Below are 24726 nucleotides of genomic sequence, written 5' to 3' on the forward strand. Positions count from 1 at the left end.
TTACTATTTTATAAAGGCTTATTATGCAAATAATTACTGTATTATTTGAAGTTCATTTTATCAGAGTATACAACGGTGCTTAGTATGCTTATTGTATGACATTTCTAAAAGTTTTACCTCTATGATTCGCTGGAAGTACACTATGATTCCTAATTTGCATTACTAATAAAATTTATTAGTATTGTAATTATGAATGATTCTAAAAACCTTTAACATAATGTTTTCATTTATAAAATATGGTGATAAGTACTAAAATGAAAATATTACTTGGATCAAGAAATATTCTTTTATCATCAATGATTCATTCTATTTTATACAATAAGAATTCATAAATCTTATGCCAGACATTCAAGAAGTTCTTTTATCTGCAATTACTATAACGACAAATACACGAGACCTATTTTGATTTATACGAATTTAACTATTTTAATAGATTTATGAACAAGCTAGCACTAATTGTAATTACAAATTACTATTAATTGCTACTCCAACACATTTAAAAAAATAATAAAAAACAATTTTTCTACACAGAAAATTGTGTGTAACATATATTTTTAAAAGAAAAATTTGATGCCATGTTTATATTATATAATAAGCTTACTAGATATAGAGATGTTCCTTTAATAAATAATCTCAGTTGGCATACAGTAATTCTAGAACTGTATTAATTAATTAATCATGATAGCTATATTTACAATAAAAGAAAAACTAAGTACTTACTTCTGATCTTGTGGAGAAGCACATAACATTCTTAAACTTTGAAAACTTTTTCTGATGCTATGAATATTGGCTAAACTCATAAATTGTATCTCACAGTTTGGATAATATTCTGGAAATTCACATCCTCCACCTTTTTGCTCTGTTGGCAACAGCTGCAGTATATGAACGAGCATCTAAAATAAGCAATTTCTTGTTGCTTTTTCCTTCTATTGAATCTGTTTTAAAAAATATTAAACAATTTTAAAATAATACTTTTATTGCCATTGTAATTTCATTTAAATAGTTAAAATAATAAATAATTTTAAGCTAAACTAGAAATAGTCATGTTCATACTAACAATGTTTTGTTTCACTTATAGTATTGATAATTTTTCCAGTTATGATTAATTATGACTATTCCAAATTGATTGTGATTAAAAGTGCCATTATCATCATCAGACAGAAATTAAGCTTAACTATATTATTTTAGGACAAAAATACATAACCATTTGTGCATATTAAATGGAAAATGTCAAATGAAGATACAGAAAAATTGTTTAATATAGCTAATATAGAATGTTCATGACGTTATAAATACAGCATATCCAAGAAAGATCTTTATCATTCTAAACATTAATAACAAAAATACTAACAGGTGAAATGAAATGCAGTTTGCTGCAAAAGAATGAAGAAATCTAAGAGTTTTTTCTGTTGTCAATTCCTCTGTGTTCCTGAACGATGGATTGGTGCTAGTTACTTGCCAGTTGTGATAAGGAAAGAACAGTAGCGACTGCACATGAGAAAGCGCAGTGTGTATTGTGATTAGCTGAAACAAAAATCACCAATAACTGTGCAAAGAAATTTTTGCCGGATGTACCATAAAAATCCACCAAGTGTGCCTTCAATTTATGCATGGATGGAGAAATTTAGAGAGACGGGAAATGTTGAGCATGCGAAAAATTATGGCCATCCATCGGCATCAGAAGAAAGTGTCGAACAAATCAAAGAATCATTCTCTCGGAGTCCCAGGAAATTGGTGAGATGTGCTTCGCGAGAACTAGCATTACCAAAATCCACTGTTCATGACATCCTCCACAAACGGTTAAGGTTGAGATCTTATAAACTATAAACGAAAAAACACCGGAGTGAAACTAAATTAGATTGAACAACTAAAGTGCCTTTGACTGGTGTGCTGCTTCTCTCTCTGTAAATTGCAAACGTTTTCGAACCTCGTTGGGATCGAAACGTTATCTTATAAACTGCAATTACTACAAGCTTTGAAACCAGATGATAAGCCACGCCAATTTCATTTTGCATGCACTTTGCTGGAGAAGATAGATGATGATGAAAATTACCTAAACAGTGTGCACTTCTCTGATGAATCCACATTCCATGTGTCTGAAAAGGTTCATTGCCGTAACGTTAGAATATGGGGGCTCTGAAAACCCACACGTTGGTCAAACAGGAACGAGACAGTCCCAAACTTAATGTTTCATGTGGACTTTTACATGATGCTGTAATCGGTCTAGTCTTCTTTGTAGAGAAGACTGTTAACAGTAATGTTTACAGGATCTTCTTGAGTTTTACATTATTCCACAATTGGAACATTTGCAGCCAAATGTTTTATTGCAGCAGGATGTTGCTCCGCCTCACCGGACATTTTCTGTACATGAATTACTTAATAGTGTGTTTCCCAAACGATGGATTGGTCGTGGAGGACCCACACCTTGGCCTCCGCAATCACCCAACATAACTCCACTAAATTTTTTTTTGGGGGTTATGTTAAAGACAGGGTTTATCAAACACCTGTTTCTGATATATCTGTTTTAAAGGAAAGGATACAATTAGCAATCCTCACTGTTACACCACAAATGTTAAAAAACACTTGGAGGAAATCGAGTACAGACGCGACATTCTCCGTGCTACTAACGGAGCTCACGTACAGCTACACTGAAGGTACTGTAAAAACACTCTTAGATTTCTTCATTCTTTCACAGCAAACTGCATTTCATTTTACCTGTTAGTATTTTTGTTATTAATGTTTAGAATGATAGATCTTTCTTGGACACGCTGTACTGTACAAATGTTTTGACATAATTTGTTTAATACGTCTGTGTAACTTTTACACTAACATTTATTAAAAACACATTTTAGTGTTATCCACAATTTCAAGCATCTGAGAAAATCTTAGAATCTAGCTCCTGTAGATATGAGTATATTTGCAAAAATAATTTCAAGAATAAACTTTTATTTAATACAAGTCTTCAAAATCTATATCCTCAGTTTTTATATATACAGGAATACTCTGCAAAACATTTCCGTAATTAATGTTCTCCCAAAAAAATGTGTCTTCGTTTTAAATACTCAAACTTCATAGAATATAGGTATCTCTCAACATCTTTTTCAGTTAGTGTTTATAAAGAAAAAATTTTATATTTTAAGAACTTAATACAACATTTCTAATAAACAAAGAGCAGGAAAGGTTGATTTGATTCCTTTCGTGCATTGTTGTAGTGAGTCAAGTTACATTCCAAACAATTGATAGAATGTCAAGCATAGACATTTTGAAAAGTACATTGCCTTAACTTTCTTTAATCTTCAAGTCTTCACTTCACTTAACCTTATGGAGGTTGCAGCTGATCTCACAGATACATTCAGAGTAATTTTTAAAATATTTTTGTTCCAAAGTGATATAGAATCTGGAAACTTTGGGCAGCTAACCTTAACAGACTGGTAGCATTGATTAACTAGCATCACTTTGCCAGTTCTTTTTTATTAGGTGAAACTGCTTGTTTTTCTTGATGCTACTTTAAAGTGTATCTGAGAGATACCTTCACCTTTGAGTATTCTGTTGTTTTTTTTAATATGTATTTCAATTCTTTTTTAAAAAGGTAAATATTGCATATTAAACTAAGAAAGAAGAATTAAAGATGTTACTTTAGTTAGATATAAAACATTCATAAACAAATTGATTATATTTGTAAATCAATTATTGCAGATTTCATTTAAATTTATTTTTGTACAATGTAGTTTTTAGTGAAATCTGTTAAAAATTTAATATTTATTATCATAATTTGAATAAATTTTATCATTTTAATACATTAAATTTCTTAAAATTTAAACTTATTACAGTAGAATGATGAACTTTGGATGACTAACTTTGAATGCTTCAGAGTTTGAATGCTAAATTCAACAAAAATTCACTTTTGGAGTTTAAACAATGCTTCAAAGTTTAATCTGTGCATGTAGTTAAATAAAAAAAAAAAAGGGCTCAAATTACAAACACAATCTGTTGCCCAAGTTGTCTCTTGCTCTCGTTTTATGTTCATATGTTTTCAGTCTATTTTTGGATATGTATATTGTATTATTTGTTAATTTTTAACAATTTATTTCTGCAAGTTTTCTTTGTTGAAGCTTTACGGCACATCATATGTTTTGTATCTTTTAGTTTAAAACTTTCAAAACAGAACTTTTTAAACCACATTTCATGTTCAAGTTTACAAACATCTTCTGCCACATACATTTTGAAATTTTTTTATTGTTTGTATGGCATTGTATCCTTTCCAAAACTCAAAGCATAATATGCCTGATATGCACTTTTTATCCAAACACATTTCAATTTGATTTTATACAAACAAAATCGAAATTAAAAAGTTTAAAATAAGCTTTTAAACAAAAAATACAATCCCACATTAGCAAATAATGTGTTAAAATATACAACTATTATAATTAAATCACACATCTGTATTAAGTAATGACAGCTGTTAAAAATATGTAATAACCTTCTGTTCAACTCAATACAACCCTCACTTATTAACTATGGCATCTCAGAAGTGCGCAGAAGCAACAAAACATAAGAGGACGGTTGCAATATCAACAATCCAGACAAAAAAGGAATTTATTGCAAAGCATGAAAGCAGTACATGTGTGGTGAATCTTGTAGCCATGTTTAAGATGCCAAAATTGACAGAATGCAATCAGTAAATCAAATTTTCATTTTATTATATAGTATTTATGTATTTTATGAATTATGTTTTAGTCTATTATTTAGGGTATTTAAATGTTATTTTTATCTTAAAGTTTTTGTATTTTCTGTCTAAAGTTTATAAAAATGGGTATTGTTTAGAATCTGGAAATGGATTATTTACTTTCAATTACTTCTAAAGGAAAAAAATGACTAAAAATTTGAATGATTTGGCCTTTTGGAATGAATTAAATCTGAAGTTAAAGCACCACTATACACATTTTAAAGCAATTTTTTTCATTGATGAACTACTAAATACAGTAGATACATTGCAACCTCTGCAGGATTAATACCAGTTCACTATCACAAATTGTCTTTCTTTTTTTTTTTATCATAAATTATTCTCAGATATTTTTATAACAAATTTCTTTATTCTCATATCTTAGTTTATATGCTGTATTGTAAAAGAAATATTTATGATATGGCATGCAGACAGTAAATATTGGAGCACACAAGGAAACTTAATGAAACTAAGCATTCTATATCCTAACATAAGTTTGTTACTTATATGTCATCTTACTGTATTTTAGTTATGTTTTATGATAATGGGTAAAATTTTTCAGTCAACATTGTGAGCCATAATAATTTTTCCCATTTAAAATAATGGGAAATAAATCTCTGGCTAATGTTTTTTCACAGAATGTGTAATTTCCTGGAATTGATTACTGACATTACATGGGGAATATCTGTTTATAATGTACTATTTTTGTTTCTGTCTGTTGTTTTAATTCTCAAAACTATGCTCCAGAAGATCAATAATTATAAGATATCTGAAGTCATTTTTTAAAATAAAAATAGGAATTGTCATTTATTCCAAAGAAACTGCAATAAATTTTAAAGATTTACAAAGCATAAGAGATGTCTTACAGTAAGGACTGATTGTTTATACACTATCAACTGAAAGTTTAAGACCAACCATGTTTCATAAAATAAATTATCAGTGGCTTGTAATCAGTCAAAATATATGCATTGTGTAATGAGGTCAATAAGACAATTCGGGAGATTGTGGCAACAAGTGATGTCTATTATTTGGAATAATGACAACAGTATACTGTCATGTTAGTTATATGACATCACTATTACGTGGTTTGTTTAAATTATGGGCAACACTGAATGGTACAACCTCTTATTGATTATTGGAACACATGATATGTAGCCTATGAAGTTATTTAAGTATGTCTATATCAGTTATATTGTAGTATGCCAGATAGCTAGATATGAACAGATAACAAAAAAATGTCTCATAAGCCAGGAAATTCATCTATTAGAATTGAGAAATGTACAGTCATTTGTGCTTTGTCAATATCCAAAACAGGTATTGTTGTGTATTAGAGAATAAAAAGTATCAAAAACCATTTTGACTGTCCAAGAACAGTCCAAAGACCCAAATCAACATCAGTTTATGAGAACAGATTTATTGTCATGTCTAGCATGGCAAACAGGTGACTGTGTCAGTCATTACAATATCCATAATGGGTGAGAAGAAAACACCCATCTCTGTCCACAGTAAAGAGCTGATTGCAGAAGGTTGGTTTCCATGGTTGAGATGAAGCATGAAAGCCACTCCCCTTTGCCATTGAAATAAGGCTAAATGACTGAAATGAACAAACATAAGAAATGATCCATAATGGAATGGAAGCAGGTGATATGGATGGATGAGTCAGTTTGAAAACAAAATATTTATTTCCACAAAATAGGTGAGAGACTGTGTGGTTCCTACAATGAAGCACGGTGGGGTAATGTTATGATATAAAAATGCTTTGCTGTAAATAATTCAGATGACGTCTACAGATTTGAGGAATTGTTGAACAAACAAGGCTATCATCAAATACTTTTCTGTTGTGTTGTGCCCTTGGTCAATGTCTTCTTGGAGATAGTTTTGTCTTTCAACAAGATAAAAACCCTAAGTACACATCCAACCTATGCAAACAGTATTTATAACAAAAGGAAATAGTAGGTATGCTAAAATTCGCGAAATGGCATCGACAGTCATATGACCTGTCTCCCACAGAGATGCTTTGGAATTTTGTGGACAGATAAATTCAACAAAAGACACAATGTACAACTCTGGGCATCTATACAAGCTGCATGGCATAGCATCCTTTCTACTTACCTTGACAAACTGTTGGAATGTATGCCACAAGTTTGTGCAGCTGTGATTAAAGCTCAATGCAGAGACTTTGATAAAAGCAAGATTTAACAATGTTTGCATTAAAGTCTTGGGTCTGGTTGTTGTTAACTTCTGTAAGAAACCTGAACTAGTCCAATAAATGTAATTAATTTAAGATACCACATCTTTCATTGTTAGTCTTAAACTTTCGACTAATAGTGTATATCAACTAGACAGACAGCAATACCAGCTTGATTAAATTGCCTATTAAGAACATTAGTGACATAACTCCAAAGATTGCCAATTTTGAAATACATGCACCATAACCTCCAATCACTTATGGCAAACTGTATGTGCAATGTCATTATTCCATCTTAAAATTTTCAAAACAATCAAACTTTTATGTTTTAGTGAAGAACAAAAATTGAAAAGATTACATACCGACTTTAAAGGTAACAATTTCTAGAACACCTTCAGATAGGCACCTTGCCTATCTGAATAGTGCCAAAATTGTCATTTGGCAATATTTTTATTAATGTAGCAATAAACATACAAGACTGATGATAAAAACTCTAGTCTGCTTATTTTGACATTCAGCGTAAAATTGAATCACAAAGCATACTTCAGGAAAAACAGCAGAATATCTAGATCCTGTGCACCACACATCTAGCAATTTCATGTCATCATGCAGCAAGTTTCATTTAGCTCCAATGCCTAGGTCTCATCTAGGCAGCTATTGCCATTCAGAAATGTGAAACTTCAAAAGACTTATAAGCCAAACACTCAATTTTCTGAGGCCACTTTTTTGAAAATGTTTGAAAAGTGGGTCCTATTATTTGGACAAGTAGCTGTTTGTGTTTAAGGCTACATGATCACCTTAAGTTTCCAAAACCAAGTTTCATTCAAATTGGAGACACAAATGTCTGGCCCTCTCCTTGTAAGTGACAGCTTAACACATTACTTTTGCTTTCCAGATGCCAAATCGATAAGGCTATTATTGCCTGCATCAATTAGTAAGTAAAGCTGGTGGTGAAAATTTAATGTCAAATAAATTTAAAACTGGCAAAATGGTTGGCGATATTTTTAAATTTTCCACAGTGACCCTGAATAAATGTTCTAACAATAAAGAAAAAAAATCAATTGGATAACACAAATAGTTGAGCACAAATAAAAGATTTGAAGTTTCAACAAAAACTACAAAAGGAATTATCTCAAAACAACATTTTCAGAATTATGTCACTAATATTCTCAGTAGGCAATATGTATGTACAGTAAGATGTGGAATCACTTGTGAGGTGTGGAATCCAATAATCAGATCTTATTTACTAAATTTTTATCTTAATATTTAAAAACATAAGTCCAATAAGTTAAGCTCTATGTAAAATTAATTTTCTAAACAGATTACTTAAATGTCTTTAATAAAAATAAAGTAAAAAAAATCACAAATTACTAAAACTTACCAACAGGTAAATGAGTTGGTAAAGACACATTACTGCTATCAACTTCACTACCCATAGAAAAACATTCTTCTTGTGTTGATATACCTGGATCACTTGTACATGCATCAGCAATTGCTTGGATTAGGTTTTCATCATTATGATTTCTCCAACCAAACCATCCTACTTCTGGTTGACTACTTCGTGCTATTACTGCACCATTCGTCTGATGCCTTAAATTGTAATTTAATAAAAGTATTTATCATCAAATATTAAAACTGATACGTTTGTTTACTTGTTGCAGATAATAGTATTAGAAAGATTAAATTTTATTTGAATAAAAATAGCATTGACTTTGCTTAAATTAAAATACCGTAGCAACTAATATATTCTAAAAAACTGAGACAAAGTTTGGCAGCCTGCAAAACATTACCTTTACAATTGAAAGACACTACCAGAGGTCTGCAACTGATTGCTGCTTTCTACTGGCAATATTTATTCAACAATCAAGTTACATTATCAATACACTAAACATATGAGTGTCCCATTTCATAAAAGTGCTGCTTTAATCTTCAGATGATGGCAAGCCTCCAGAATATAAACTGGCCATGTGCACCTAATGAACTCATTGATAACAAGGCCCTTCACAAGAGATTCAAGCGGCTCATCAAAAACTATTTCAAGACAATTGGCAACTCAGTAAGGATAAACTGATTTCTCACCGCTGACAAATCTGACAGAATGGACTATAGATTTTTGTAAAATAATTTGTAAATAATGACATATTCTGTATATTAAACTATAAACTAATTAGTATAACACCAAAATAGCATTGTTTGGAATATTATAACACACTGTCTTGATGTATAAATTATTATTATTTTATCCAGTAATAAATAAAGGTTCGGGTCAAATTTATAGTGTATTTGTGCTTTTTAATATCATATCACCAGATTTTTATGAAGAACTATTTGTATATCTTCATGTTGTGAACCATCTGTATCCGGTTGGAATGTTAAAAAGAAGACAAAGACTTTAATCTGACCCAAAATAATTTGTATGGTCATTATTATTTGAAAGATTATTATTTTATATATAAGTGAAACAAATTTACTTAGTACCATATCAAATCAAAACCAACAAAGATCTCTGGAATGAATCTTGACTACAACAGTAGATATAAATCATCAATGGATGGTAAGAGAGTTTGAATATTAAGACAAAATGAAGAAGCAAATTGTGGAGGACCTTGGATATGAAGAAAAATCCCAGAAATCAGCACCTAAAGCCACCCTAGATCAGAGCAAAAGGCAACATTGGAATCTGACAACTCTCTTCGAAGGGAAATAGAAGAGCTATTTAAAATAGATGTAATCATGAATGATAAGATTTATTGATCCTTCATCTGTCAAAAGAAAGGTAGACAGGCTAAAACAGACTTAAACTTAATAAAGAAAAATTTGGATTAAAAATCCTGACGTAAACAATGGCAGGATTAAAGGTACTTTTGTTTTTTTTTTATGACCTATAAATCAATTTTCTTTATTTAATTTTTCATCCCAAGTAAAATAATAATAATGGTATTATTTTCTATTAGGTTATTCTGAACTGTTTAAAAATGAAAACATCTGTTTAAAAAAAAAATGGCATATATAATTTTCTTTAAAAATTAGAACTTAAGAATGAGATAAATGGCTTTAATTTAAAATTAGTTCTTATACTTCAAAAACTGCATTTGTATAATTTTGCTTCCACCTACTGATGGAACTTTTAGGAAAACATACAAAATACTAAAATTTTTTGTTCTTACAATGAGTCATGTTCTTAATTACATAAGAGTTCTATTTTTGGACAGTTCAGTACTCTAATTCTACAAAATTAATCCTATAATAAGGTAGAATAAGTTTTCACATGAAAAAATTAATGCTATTAATTTGCTAAACTTTTCTTTAAAATTGTAATCAGTTTACCTCCAAACAACTGCTGGAATGCGATGTGAATAGCGAAAATTAGCTACTGATTCCAGATCCGAATCAGGTATGGAAGCAGGAACAAGAAAATATTCGGGATAGCTTGGGCATAATCTTAAAAAAAATTATACATCATTATATTACATAATTACACAAATGCATAAATTTAGATCACAAAAATAAATAATTTTGTTAATTTTTATTTATAGATTTATATCTACACAAGATATATTCAAATCTTGTTACAGATAATCAAATACAGGACTTGAACACTATCTTTCAACATATTTGCCACGACTCTGTACAAGATGATACTAAAGCTCTGAATCTAACAGATTCAATCGTCAAGCTCAGTAATTGTTATTCTGGGTACTATTTCCTGTATTTAATTAACCATTAAATGTTTTGTAACTGACGTTTTTATAAACCTGAAGAGAAAAGTCTTGACTATATTCTTGTATTATTCTTATAATATAAATATATCAAAATAACATTTTCAGTCAAAAAGAATATTAAAAATTAATTAGTAATCTAGTCATTCAATATGTCAAGTAGAAAGTAATAATAATTAATGATTTTTAAATAACTGTGGGTACACATACACAATTATTGAACAGTAAACTTCTCTCTAGTAGTAAATGACTATTTTAACTAAAATATTACAATAATTAAAATATTACAACAATGAGTACAATAATTGAACCTGTATTTGTATCATAGGTAATCATTTATGGAATTGTAATTATTTTGGAATAAATTTATAATTTGTAACACTAAAAAATTTACAATCATTACATCACTATGAAAAATGCATTACTTGATTATAATGGGGTGAGTCATAAATACATTTGGTTCTCTAAACCAGTGATCTCCAAACTTTTTGATTATGAACCCCTAAGATGAAAATAATTATAAGTTGCACCCAGTATAATATAAAATTTGCTAAATTTCCACAATAAATACATAATTCCTGCTAAATTTACCACTACCTGCAATTTGAAATTTTTCTGTGTATGATTGCAAGTGATCGTGAGCCTACTTATTTGGGAGGATGATTAGACAGACTGCAGACAGGACACACAGTATTTTGAAGGGAAACTTGGCATACCCCCAAGTATCATTTTGCATACCCCACTTTAGAGAACACTGCTCTAAACAAATTTATTTGCCAATAAAATGTACAACAATAGACTTTAATCTAATACATATTCACAGTCATTACTGATGACTTCTTGCCATTTTTTGGGCAATCTGTCAATTCCTCTAAAATAAAATTCTGGTCGTTTTGAATCAAAAAATTCCTGAACCTAGTCATCATTTTGGAAATGTTGCCCTTGTAAAGCATTCCACAGTGCACAGAAAAGATGAAAATCCATTGGTGCCAGGTCCAGTGAATATGGCAGATGAGGCAAAACAGATCAGCCAAACGTAAAATTTTTTCTTGTGTAATCTTTGCTATATGTGGCCTTGCATTGTCATGCAATAATGTGATTTTTTTCTGTTAACTAGTGCAGGACACTTTTCTTGAAGTTTTAGCTGAAGCTGCAGTTGAATGTATATATTTACAGTAACAGTATCCATTTTTCATTGCCTGAACAATTTTAGCCTAAAAAGGCTCCTCTTTAAGCCATGAAAACAAGGTAGCAGCTGTTGACTTTCTGTCAGCTTTATTCTGTTCACTGAAATTAAGCAGAATCCAAACTCCCAGTCTGTTCACTTTCCCTAGTTTTTGAAAGTGATGGCTGATTGGAATGTGTGCAGCTTCTCTGCTAACTCCCTCGTTGTTTGTCTTGGGTTCTGCTCAATCATGACCTTTAAACCATCATTATCAAAGTCTGAAAAGCAGCTAGGTCTTTATTAATCTTTTAAGAACAAATCACCAGAATGGAATTTTGAAAACCACTCTTGAACTGCTCTGTCTGAAATTACTCCACTGCCATAGACATTGCAAATCTTTTTTGCCATTTCTGTAACACTAAAATTAGAATTGTATTAATAAATGTAATTTTCTTTAATTTGATCTTAAAGTCACACCTCATCCTATATGCAGGGTCATCTTATATGCAAGTAAATATGGTAATTATTTTTTGAAGCCAAATATTTATGTCTGTCTCTTTATCAAGTTAACAAATTTTCCAATAAAAAATATCAAATTATCAGTATAGTTACTGATGCAATTTTAAAAAAAAATCTAATTACAGGTAAAGCCATTTATTGGTAATAAAATCCCTAATATCCGTAACATATTATATAATATCCTCACTACTAGTTTTTATCAATTTGAAAAAAATTCATTTGCATCATTCTCTTTGTTAGCATCCACATTTGAATATCCATCAATAATATAAAAAATAATTATCAAAACATTGGTCACCATTCTATCCAGGAAGAGATGAAATTTTTCACACCTCTCTCTCTCTCTTTTTCTGATTCACAAAATAATAATAATAATTTAATAACTTAAACTAACACAATTGCTAAATGAAGAATGCTATCATTCAACAAAAAAAAAATTTCTATAATTACGTCAATTCAATTTCTGGATTCATCATACGTATCAATAGAAAACAATAAAAAATTTTCTAAATATAATTTTCATTACAGCTAGTAAAATGAAGCAGAATTAGCATGATGCATTACATTAGTATTGTATGTTCAATCTAATGTATACATAATGTTAAGTGAATGTGTGCATGAGAGTAATGTGTTAAATATTACTCTGATTGAAATCAATCAAATAATGTGTTATAAATGTTAATAATTCTCTTTAATCAAAACTAAATAAAATAAATCCACTTACGCATAATTTTTATTTATAAATGTAATTCTCCAAACACATTTTAAATCGAACCTCATTCTTTCTGCCTCTGCTTCGATACACCAACTTTCTGTTTCATCGTTTTTTTGACTGCCTACAAAAACAAATGTAAATTTTAATGAAATTCAATTTAATTAATATTGAGGTAATAAATTAATACAGTATGTTAAATATATATATTCAAATGCAGTTAGTCTTAATCTCTTAATTATTGATTATAATAATTAATAGTAACAATACTAATTAACAATAAGAATAGTGCAATTTGTCTATCTTTGAAGATTTCAAATTATACTCGTTCTTACTTCCTATAATTATATTGTCTCTCATTTGCTTATTGATTCTCCAAAAAATAATAATAAATGGCTTTAAAACAATAGTCTATGTCAAATCAAATCAATAATATACGTTAATAAAAATATAATAAAATTTTCTAAGCCTTATTTGGAACCAAAAGTAATTTAAAACTTCTATTAAGCATGCTCATCTATTATAATATGGAATAATTTTATGCTTAACGTAATTTCGTAATATATTACATAACTGTTAATTCAAAATAAAAAATTTCAAATTATGTTTCATCAAAGAATGTAAAGCCAAATAACCACATGATTATTTTTCTATGATTATATTTAATTAATTACTAAATACTTTGTCACTAGGGGCGGCATTAGGTGCCATCTCTTATTAAATTTAATAATTGTAATTAAATTAATATTTATTAAATAATTTAGAATATTCTAAATCAGGCCTGGCCAACCCAAATTGTTTTGTGGGCCACTTTGATCATGTGTAACATTACGGTGGGCCACAATTTAGGCAAACATGCTTTTAAAAAAGTAAAACAAATACAGGTAGGCCTCCTACAACGAGGTACCTTTACAATGCGTTTTCGCTCCAATGCGGTTGGAAAAATGCAGAAATTGTCTTACATCGCGGTTTAGGATATTTAGAAATGAATTACAGGTAACCCCCGTATCACACGGCACTTCTATAGCACAGATTCACTCTAACACGGTTCAAGAATTGGGACCATCCCTGTATAACACGGTATTTTTATAGCATGGATTCACTCTGACATGGTTCGAGAATTGGGTAAACCCTCGTACAACATGACATGTAATAAATTTTTACACACTTAAGTACTAATAGTTCACAAAAATTATTATTTTCGTGAACTATTAGTACTTAAGTATGTAAATTTTCTTTTCCCGCTTTCTGTCGATACACATGGTCCTTCTCGAAACTTGTTTCAATGTTGCCAGATCTCGACGCTTCTGCTATTGCCAGATGTTTTTCCCTTATTCCATACTTGCTTTATTCTTCATAAGTGCTTAGCACCATATAAGGAAATTTATAAAGATCTTTTAACTAAAAGTAAGCAATCTAAAATTACATACTTTTGCAAAAGGTAAAGCATGGATCTGAAGATAATGCAGAAAAATGCTCAGAGGATAAGGATAACTTGCCAAAAAGAAAATGCCCTCGGTTAATAGGGCTTAGTGATGACGAAGAAGGCATTGTTTAATTTATATTAATATGTATCACTTAAGAAAATTTTAATAAAGATATTATCTTAATTATGAAAATATAATAGCATGTTTTTTAATTTTTGGAACCTAACCTCTCTTTTCGTACTACTACTTTGTTTCGTATAACATGGATTCGCATAACATGGCAATTTTTTGGGATGTAATTCCCGTGTTATACGGGGGTTATCTGTATCTTTCACGTAACAGAAAAATCGCAACGGATCACATAAGTGCAGTGGAACTTGATGAAACTAGCTCAGATCTTGAAATAAGGCCAGTCAAACATTCTCAAACAACTATAGTAAGTGGCGACGAGGACTGAATTTATGAGCATAACATTATTTTTCTTTTTGATTTTGACTTGAAATCATAATCTTTTTAGTTTTTATATGATGTTGAATTTTATTTAAGCTTTTTATGTACATAAATTTAAAAAATGATGAAAATGTTACACCATAAAAGGCAGTTTCTCTCTTTTTAGAACTGAATCCCAGTTTTTGTATTAAGTTGGTGTCTCCTATAATGCCATTTCCCACAATGCGGTATTTTCAAGGAACGTATCTACCGCGTTGTAGGAGGCCTACCTGTACAAAGTGAGTAAGATTTTATTGTTATACCAAGAGTTTGTACTCACACTAGCACATTATAACAATGACACATGCAAATTTTCATTTATTTAATTGTTTTGGTATAAACATAATAGGAAGCAAAAGTTTTAATAGATATATGATATTGCTTAGCGGGGAATGATCGACGAGGAAATTTCCCTAAGTTGCATTTTTAAATATTTCGACAAATGGCATATTTTAAACTTACTTCATTAAATTTAAAATTTAAGCTTTAAAAATGATGGCTGAACTTGTCACTTCTATAACAAATATTTTTAAAAACTTTCCATAGTGACCACATGATGTTCTATTATCCAACTGGAAATAATGATCTAACAAGCCCATTATTTAGAGTGGTATTGCTAATCTAACTAACATACATACAATTTATCTTTGTTTTATCAACGTGAAATTAAAAAGACTTTCTATTTTGTTGAAAAAAAATGCCCAAGGGAGCATAAGAATAAAGTTGGTCAGATAAATTCTAGCCAGATCTTAAATAAGAAGAACTGAGACCCCCTGAAAACCATGAAGTCATACTTCGAGTAAGAATGGCTTTGTAAAGGGCTGAAGAAACAGCATCGCGTCAAGCTCGACTTGAAGCTCTTCTCAATTTTTTAATCTCTACTTTCTCATAAAAAATATTCCGTCATGCTGGACAGGAGAATTTGTAGTTATTAATAAAATACAAACTATCAGCTGTACAAATATGGATAAAGAAAAAACATATTTAAACATTACTGAAATTTTTGGTGAGTAAAATAAACTTGATTTGTTATACTTATAAAATCAAAAAATTTTTTTTTTAAATTTTCATTTCTATTGTATTTGTCATTAAATTGGATATAAATTCATATAAAGTAAATACAGTCGAGTCTGCATAAGTCGACACCCGGATAACTCGACACCATCAGTTAAGTAGTCAGTTTTCTGTGGTCCCAGCTGACTTACATAGGCATTAATGTTAAAAAAACTCCGGTTTACTTGACACCACTGGATAAGTCAACATACTTTTGCTGTCCCACACTCCGATAAGTCGTCACCCCCTCCTGAAAAAATGAATTCACTCCGCACATATGGTGCAAACTCATTTTTTTTTCATGAGGGGGAGTCAATTTATTTATTAATATATAATTAATATACAGGTACTCCTCACTTTACGACCGAGTTCCGTTCCGACGACTACGTCGTTAAGTGAATTGGTCAATAAGTGAGGAGCTTGCACCGGGAATATAGGATCGTTGTAAAATTATGCAAATTATGCAACAAACTTCAAATTTATTCATAAAAAGACTATTATAGTACACTATTAGCCTATTATAGTACTATAAGATTATTATAGTACGCTTAGTGCGCATGTCGCCATACGCCACTGACCGACACTCAAGCCAAGAAAGGGGATTCCCCAAATTGCAGGTCGAAACTCAATTGGTCGTAAGTGTGAGTGATCGTTAAGCAGATAGATCGTAAAGTGAGGAGTACCTGTATTTAATATAATAATATAATATTATTATTATTAATATATATATATATATATATATATATACACATAATAAAAATGCCTTAACATTTTATGTATTTTTACGTATAAAATAACAACAGATAAACAAAAAGAAAATATACAATCTACATCAATGTCACACCAGAATCCAATTTTGCATTTTCTCATGCCAGAGGCATTAAGAATCCTTAGACGTTACTTGCCAACAATTGACAATTGTGAAGACGATGTTTTCAAGGCATTTGTGATCGTTGAAAAAGAAAGTCGAGACAGTTAAGTCCTCAAAAAAACAACACTAAATGAATTTTTCAGTTTTTCATCTACAGAGTAATTGTAAATGAAGGACACAATGTATTGTAAGCCTATACTACTGTATAACGCACTACTGTATTTTATTGCTGTATTTTATTAAAAACCACAAAACTACAGTTAATAAGAATTGCAGTTTTGTGGTTTTTTTCCAACTTTGCTTTAGTCGTCACATCGGATAACTCGACACGTTTCCACTTCCCCATGGGGTGTCAACTTATGCGGAGTCGACTGTACATCAAAATAATTCGCAAAATTTGGCATCAAGTTGCTATGTAAACAAACAAGATAACTGCTTGGTTCAGAATAGAATGAAATATTAAAAGACAACAGAATTCTTTGTTATAAGATAAATTTAAAATAAAGAATAGTGCTTGATTAATAAAAGTTTTGCAATTTTTTATTAATGTAAGTAAACATATCTGAACTACTATCATAAGAATAATTTTTGTATAATGTTTTCAAAACTTATGTAAATTATTCTAAGTTTTTATAGAGAAAAATCAAATGAAATTGGTAAAGAATTACCTATTTATACTTTGTACAAACCAAGTTTATTAATGATTTTATAATGCCCTTTTAAAATATGGATGATGTGTAACAATTCCAATATTCTCAAAATTATTACTCTACACTTCTTTAATTAATAGGGCAAATTCCTTAAAACTAATTTTAGAATCTAAAGCACAAAAGGAAATTGGAATTTGTAACATTGTTTTTTTTTATTTATTTCTAACAAACAGTAGAATCTGCTTATTGTAATCATAGAGATCGTTATTCATCATTACTGTTTTAAGAATTAGCATATCCCAAAAATATAAATTAAAACACACACATGAAACTGTTTGTTAAAACTGGAATTCAGTTGTAATTCTTATAGTCAGGTAAATAGGCAAAAAGCTGTCTTTTTGCACATTTACCTCAATATGCGATTGATAACCCACAATTGTTATCCGTGCTTTAAAATGCTAAATGTTTTATTTCATTACAGAACAGTAGATTAAATTACTGGTATTTTTTATTTCAATTACATGCTACCTGTTGTTAAAGATAGTACAAGTGCTCTCCTACTTACAATAGGTTAGGTTTCCAAGGTTTTGTTGTAAGTCTGAAACTAACCTAGAAAGTACATTTGTACACAGAATAACCACTTATTGTTAGTGTTTGATTCTTTATATACTTAATAGAATACATTACATTAATTTAACAGATTGCTACTTCTTAGTAACATGTATTTCAAATATGGTTTTTTTGCATTAGATGCAAAAAAAAACCACATTAGGAATACATATTACTAAGCACATTTGAAAGCTTTATAATGTCCAGTTTAATTTCCATAGTAATAGAGAAAACTTTTAGCAGTGGAGAAAAATTCAAGATTTTCTATTACATTTTGGATGTAGTTTTAAAGCACTAGTCATAAAAGTTCAACAGTAGTGAAAAATGCCATTACTCCAAAGTTACCAACTTCAATGCCATCTCATGAACAGCAATGGTATCTCGGAATTTGCACAAGAACAAAAAGTGATGATATGCAATTGAAATAAGCCCACATTAATTTATTATTGGCCAAAGAGATTTTAACACCACCACCACAAGTGGCAAAAAAACTTCAGAATCCACACAAAATTTAAATTTTAGACACACAGTTAAATTGTTCATAAACAGGAAAGAACCTGTACTGCAAAACCCAGCATATTAATATTAATAAAGATGTATTTATATTAAGAGATTCAAATATTTTGGGTAAAATTATGATTTTTATATCTTTTGTATTGGAATCAAATCTTAAAGTTATACATTCTGACATTAAATGAACATATTAAAGTTATAGTCGATAAAAATCAGAATTTCTCTCTTTCTTGTCCTACTTTACAATATCATTTGGTTATTGTTATTAATATAGCCAAGTCCCAAAATGGTTAAAATAAACAGATTCTACTATATAAAAAGCAATATTCTATCAAAAAATTATAGCAATTACAAATAGATTTAAATACTTTAATCATAGAGTGGTAAAATGTTTCAAAAACTTCAGAAAGAAAGATTATAGTGATCAAGCACAGTGGGTCACAATGTTGAATTTATTCATAGGATCATTCTAAATAACTGCAATAATGATCATCTACAATGTAAATAGTTTTGTGTGTGATGTCTGCTGCATTGCTTATAAAATTTATAAAAAATGTATTAAAACTTCACTTATTATTGCATACAATTCTAGTAAGCCAAGTGTATGATAGATCTTGGCAATCAAAGAAAAAATAAAATATTTGTGGTATGACTAGTACTTCTATCACTTGTGTGAATCAAATACTTTATAACAGATTTTGTCAGAAAAATAATACCATATAAAAAAACTCTTTGGTGTACCTGTACATTATTATTTTGATGATGCTATCATAACCAAATGTGAACCAAAAAGTAACTGCTACAATAAGGAATGATAAACACTTAAAAGCTATGACATGCTTTAGAAAACAACTATAATAGCCAATTTAATGGTCAAATAATTTGTAGCATAAAAGTCAAATACTAAAGAATAATCTGGAAGTATTATCTGGAAAATAAAATTATGCTTTGATATAGACTAAAGGCCAGTTTAAACAAACATTTAATAATAAAGACATTATCTTAGTGAATGAAAACTATTTTGGTGTTGACATAACTAAAATTGATAGTTGTCACTAAAAATTCTGATCATCTCCATACTGTCAAGACTTGTTTAATTTCTTTCTTTGAATGTGAAGAATGGCTTAAAAATGATACAATTTACCAACAACAAAATTGAGTAATTTCATATGACAATTTACATACAATCAAAATAACTATTCTGCTATTCGAAGTTGTCCGGTGTCATAATGACAACCTACAGGAAAAAGAGAATTGTATCATAACAGTGCTTGCAGATATAATAGCTTAGTATACTAAGTATATATTGGCATTATATCAGTTACCTGTATTTATAAATACTATTTTTAGATAAGTGTTGTTATCTTGTTATCTATCCCATAAGGTATCCAAATTAATGGGAATAGTACATTGAATTGCAGGAACTTTAAGCACATTGCACACTAGAATTTCTGTAATGGGATCCAGACTGTTTTTTAACCCAGGAAATATTCTGGGAAATCCCACAATCAGTTCACTTTTTTTCTTATTTTGTGTTAAGGTTAAGGAAATTTGCAAATAGAAAGTATAATTAACTCATAAACTGTCAGAATACATTTGTATTTATTCATTATAAGCCTGATTATTAGTTTTTTAAATTTTTGCTTGTTATGGCATGTCACAGATTGTCAGTAATCAATATGTAGCCTATTAGTGACAGGACTCTGAAAATTCTTTAATTGTCAAAACCTGTAATATCTTGAATAATTGCACTCATGCCGTCTTAATTTTTAACCATGCCCGGTAGCTTCGATAACTGCATTATGCCAAATTATATCCTCGTCCAATTTGCACAAACAAGTACAAGGAGTGATCAGTTAATGAACATAATCCGTTCCAAGGCTTTGTTCTCTATCCAAATTGTTCGTTAACCGATTATCGCTTTACCATTGGTTTTAATGGGAATTTGATTAATTTCGTTCTGGAGACCCTAAAAAATAAAAAAATATATACCTTATTACTACGTTTATTTATATGTAATAATAAAAATACATATATACATAGTTTTGCATTTTTATTAGTCATGTTTTTCCATTTGTGGGGTTAAAGAATATGTCTATTGTTCATTGCTTTTCTCTCTTCTTCAAGATTTTTCAAAAGTAATTAACAGCATTGTAATTGGAGAGATCCCCAAGCCTATTAACCTCAACCTGGTTTGGATGCCATTCTAAGACTGTCGTTCTGACATTCTCCCACTTCTTCAAAAAAATGTTTAATAGCAGATATTGACATTAATTCTTTTTTTCAAAAGAAAACATATCTTGCAAAGTTTCTTGGTGTTCTTCATTCAAGAGTTCTTGGCGTTTTTCTGTTGTCAGATCAGTTTCAGGTTCCATTATGAGCTCTTCAATGTTCTTTATTTCTCAGATGTGATTTTTGTTACTCGTTTAGCTGTTTGAGTCTTCTTGATTATACAGTATCTTTCTTAGATAAGATTGAACTGTGGCCTACTGTACACCTGTTCAAGCCATACTGCCCAGTGACATCAGACATCTTCTGCCCACTCTCTACCTTTGATATTATATTCTCACCTTTCAAAAATAAAAACCGACGCAAAACTTAACGAGTGCGCGTCCGACAGTCATGCGAATACTATAAAAAAATTGTTTCTGTCTTTTAGAAAAATAAAAGGCTGGAATTACAAAGGAGAGTTTCAAAGTTTGGAGGAATACTATCTGACCGAGTTGAGTGTCAATGTCAACATCTCCTGTGCTCCAAAAAGTTTCAAACTGTTGCCTGAAGACAAGGGAAGACCAATCAGTATTCATTATTTTACATCACTTCTTCTTGTGTTTGTTCTGTGGGGTGTTCGTTATTCAACCACCCACTGTATAAGTATGCAAGTATGAAGTTTTTTTTCATAAATCTGATTTTAAAGCCAAATGATCTGCTGAATTATTGGGCTATAAACTCAATACCACTATTAAAGCAACTGAGGTAGACAGGTCAAGAATACATGGCAAAAGAAGTACTGCAGCGCATCTCAAAAATGAACTAGAAATCTTCGAGGCTACAGGTGTAAAAACATGTACAGTACATGTAACATCTATCTTCTCTTAAATGCATTAAAGACGATTCCATCAATTGAATTGGAAAGGGCATTCTCGGTAGCAGGACTTTTCATTACTAAAATAAGAACCAGATTGGGTGACTGGAGTATTGACCATCTTTGCTTTTTAAAATCTTACAAAAATTTACAATAATATTCTGCATTATGTTTTATTTAAAAAATGAAAATTACTTTCTAAGTTAGAAGTTTGATCTAAGTTCATTTTTTGCTTTAAATTTTCAACTCAATTCAAAAGGCATTATTTTTTGTTGTAAGCAGTTTCCAACAAACTTTAATAAACTTTTTCTATTTGTGAAAATTTCTACATAATTGAAAAGTAATTTTTAATATATATTTTACACAGCATTATTATTATTACTATTATTGTTTTGGAGGTGGCAGAACCTATTAAATTACTTAAAAAATGAAAAATAATTATATCATTCGATTTCAAGATTTATTTCATATCTTAAAAATAATTAATTATATCCCAGGAAACAAATCACTTTTTTCTCGAAATCCTGGGACAAGCAAAGGACCGGGAAACAAGAAACCCTATTGTACACAAATATTTCTCAATTTACTATTTAAATTTCAAATGTACTTAATATATTGATATTAAATTCAAATGAGAAATATTTCAAATGTTTCTCACTGATTTTATATTTCTCAATTTAAATTAAAATACAGTCAAACCTGTTTTTATGCAGTCTTTTTTTGTGCAATTTTTTATTTGTGTGGTATAGTTGGTGACTAGTCTCGTGCGATTTGTCATGTCTCACGTTGACTTATTATAGCTAAATAAACTTATTATAGCATAAATGAACTTATTATAGTAATATTATTGCATGAATATGTGAAAAATGAAATAATTTATTTTTTAAGTCAACAAAACACCACCTGGACAAAAATATGTAAAACAGACGATAGACGAGACGATGCAGTCAAGTGCTGACATCTGTTGTAAATAAATTCTATTTCGTACGGTTTTGAGTTATTTTCTATGTGAGACTTTTTTTATGCGGTCCCTATTGATCGCATAAAAAAAATATTTTTTAAATTGTGTTGCGAAAACTATTTTTTATAGCCACTCGTGAAGTTTCGTGAGATTTTTTTATGAGGTCCCTATCCACCGCATAAAAACAGGTTTGACTGTATTTCAGATTTATCTAAAGACTTTTTAATATAAATAAAACATAAATACACTACAATCTTGGTAATCTGACTGTTCATTATTTTGACCAGTAATCTGATACTAATCAACTCTTGGGTATTACCAACACTGTTGTCAAGTTGGAGACGTCTAATTGGTTCAAACTTCAGTTTCCACTAAATTTGACACCTTCCCACTACAATGTGGCATGATAAGCTTGCAGATAATATTAAAGATTGTTATCTTTATGTTCTAATCTTGCTGTACTGACTGCAACACAATACTGTATAAATATATAAATCAACCCCTCAAAATTTCTCACTAAAAATACTGTTCCTCCCACCAAATTTCCCATGAAATGCAATGAGAATCCACCAACTTAGCACCAACTGGCAGCTTGGATGATAAAACAGCTGAAGAGAATGGAAAACTATTTTAACAGCATTGACAATTTGACAACTCTAAAATGCATTAACATATGATTGATTTCCTTTCATATTTTCTTTCTGTTCTATATGTTTTGGTTAATACAATGTACTATTATCATTCGAATACACAACTGTTTTCTTTCCAAATGATTAAACCAGTGTTTCTCAAACTTTTTGGACTGCAACCCCCTTCTGCACTTAAAAATTTCAAAGGACCCCTGAAGAATAAGTGTGTGTCGAAAAACATCCCGGAGGGAGGGGGTTAGGCTCGTATTTAAATATTTATATTATTTTTATTATTTATACGTGCAATTTATTTAAGTAAAAATTATTTTATATATTTTTTATTTCTATTATTTCTAAACACAAATCCATAGTAAATTTATAAAATATTTGAAAAAATTGATCTGGCATCAATTTTTCAGCGACCCCGCAAATATTTTTCACGACCCCCACTTTGAGAATCACTGGATTAAACCATTTATTTCATATTACTTCCAATAATTTGGTAATCTCCTTAATCTGCACTGTTCCAGTCCCATACTGTAGATGTCAGATTACCAAGATTGTAATGTATTTCACATTTTAAGATTATCATCCGACTCAGCCGTTAGACTTGGTTGATTGGTTGTAAGCAGAAATTTAAAAAATAACTACCAAATTAATTATAAAATAATAATGATTTAAAACTGATGTTTACTTACATGATCTTAAACGCTCAAACAAATCTTTTCTCTCTTCTCTACACCACATATAAAATGCAAAACCAAAGAATTCATCAATTTTACTTGGTGATACAAGATGTGACATTAACCTTCTGTGCCATTTAAGAGAATCTTCATTTGTAGTAAAAGTACACCTGGAAAAAAATAATAAAACTTTATAAACATATTATTTAAACAGTAAAACATCAGGTTTCGAACAATTCAGTTTATGAACAAAATTTTAAAAACTCTCTTTTCCCGGTTGCCATACAATAACTCAGTTGCCAAACAAGCTTCTTGGCAGAGCCAGTCACCAATGGTCAACTTCCTATACCTCCTATATTAATTAAAGAAAGTCGACAGCCTGCTCAATCAACGATAAGACTACTGATTCAGAAGTTAGTGGCATCGAGATCGTCTTGTGTCACGATATGAATCATCGTGGACATTGCTATTTAAATTACATTTTAATGCAAATGCAGGAAAGATACTATTTCCATTTTTTGATACGCACCACAGTTGAATTTAAATCAAATTAATTAATAAAAACTGCATTAATTAACATTCACATAATATAAATGGAATTCAAGAATTAGTGTTTAAATATGCTTAAGTTAAATTAAATGACACAAATTTATTGTGAAAGAAAGAAAAATGTAATCCCTGTGTGCTAAGTCACTAAGACATATTTTGTATTAGACAGCACTATGCTGGC

At 30.0% G+C, this 24726-nt stretch overlaps 1 protein-coding gene across 1 annotated transcript in view; it reads right to left on the reverse strand.

Moving 5' to 3' along the window:
- The window catches only part of LOC136980028 (myotubularin-related protein 3), an 81918-nt gene that overhangs the window by 19592 nt on the left and 37600 nt on the right, over positions 1-24726 (reverse strand). The window contains 6 exon segments of the mRNA XM_067276082.1: positions 721-854; positions 856-916; positions 8319-8501; positions 10239-10352; positions 13039-13146; positions 24008-24166. Of these exon segments, the coding sequence (XP_067132183.1) occupies positions 721-854; positions 856-916; positions 8319-8501; positions 10239-10352; positions 13039-13146; positions 24008-24166 (759 nt within the window).

Source organism: Centruroides vittatus, unplaced genomic scaffold (genome assembly GCF_030686945.1).
Source record: "Centruroides vittatus isolate TY-2023 unplaced genomic scaffold, ASM3068694v2 contig_658, whole genome shotgun sequence".
NCBI classification, from domain to species: domain Eukaryota; kingdom Metazoa; phylum Arthropoda; class Arachnida; order Scorpiones; family Buthidae; genus Centruroides; species Centruroides vittatus.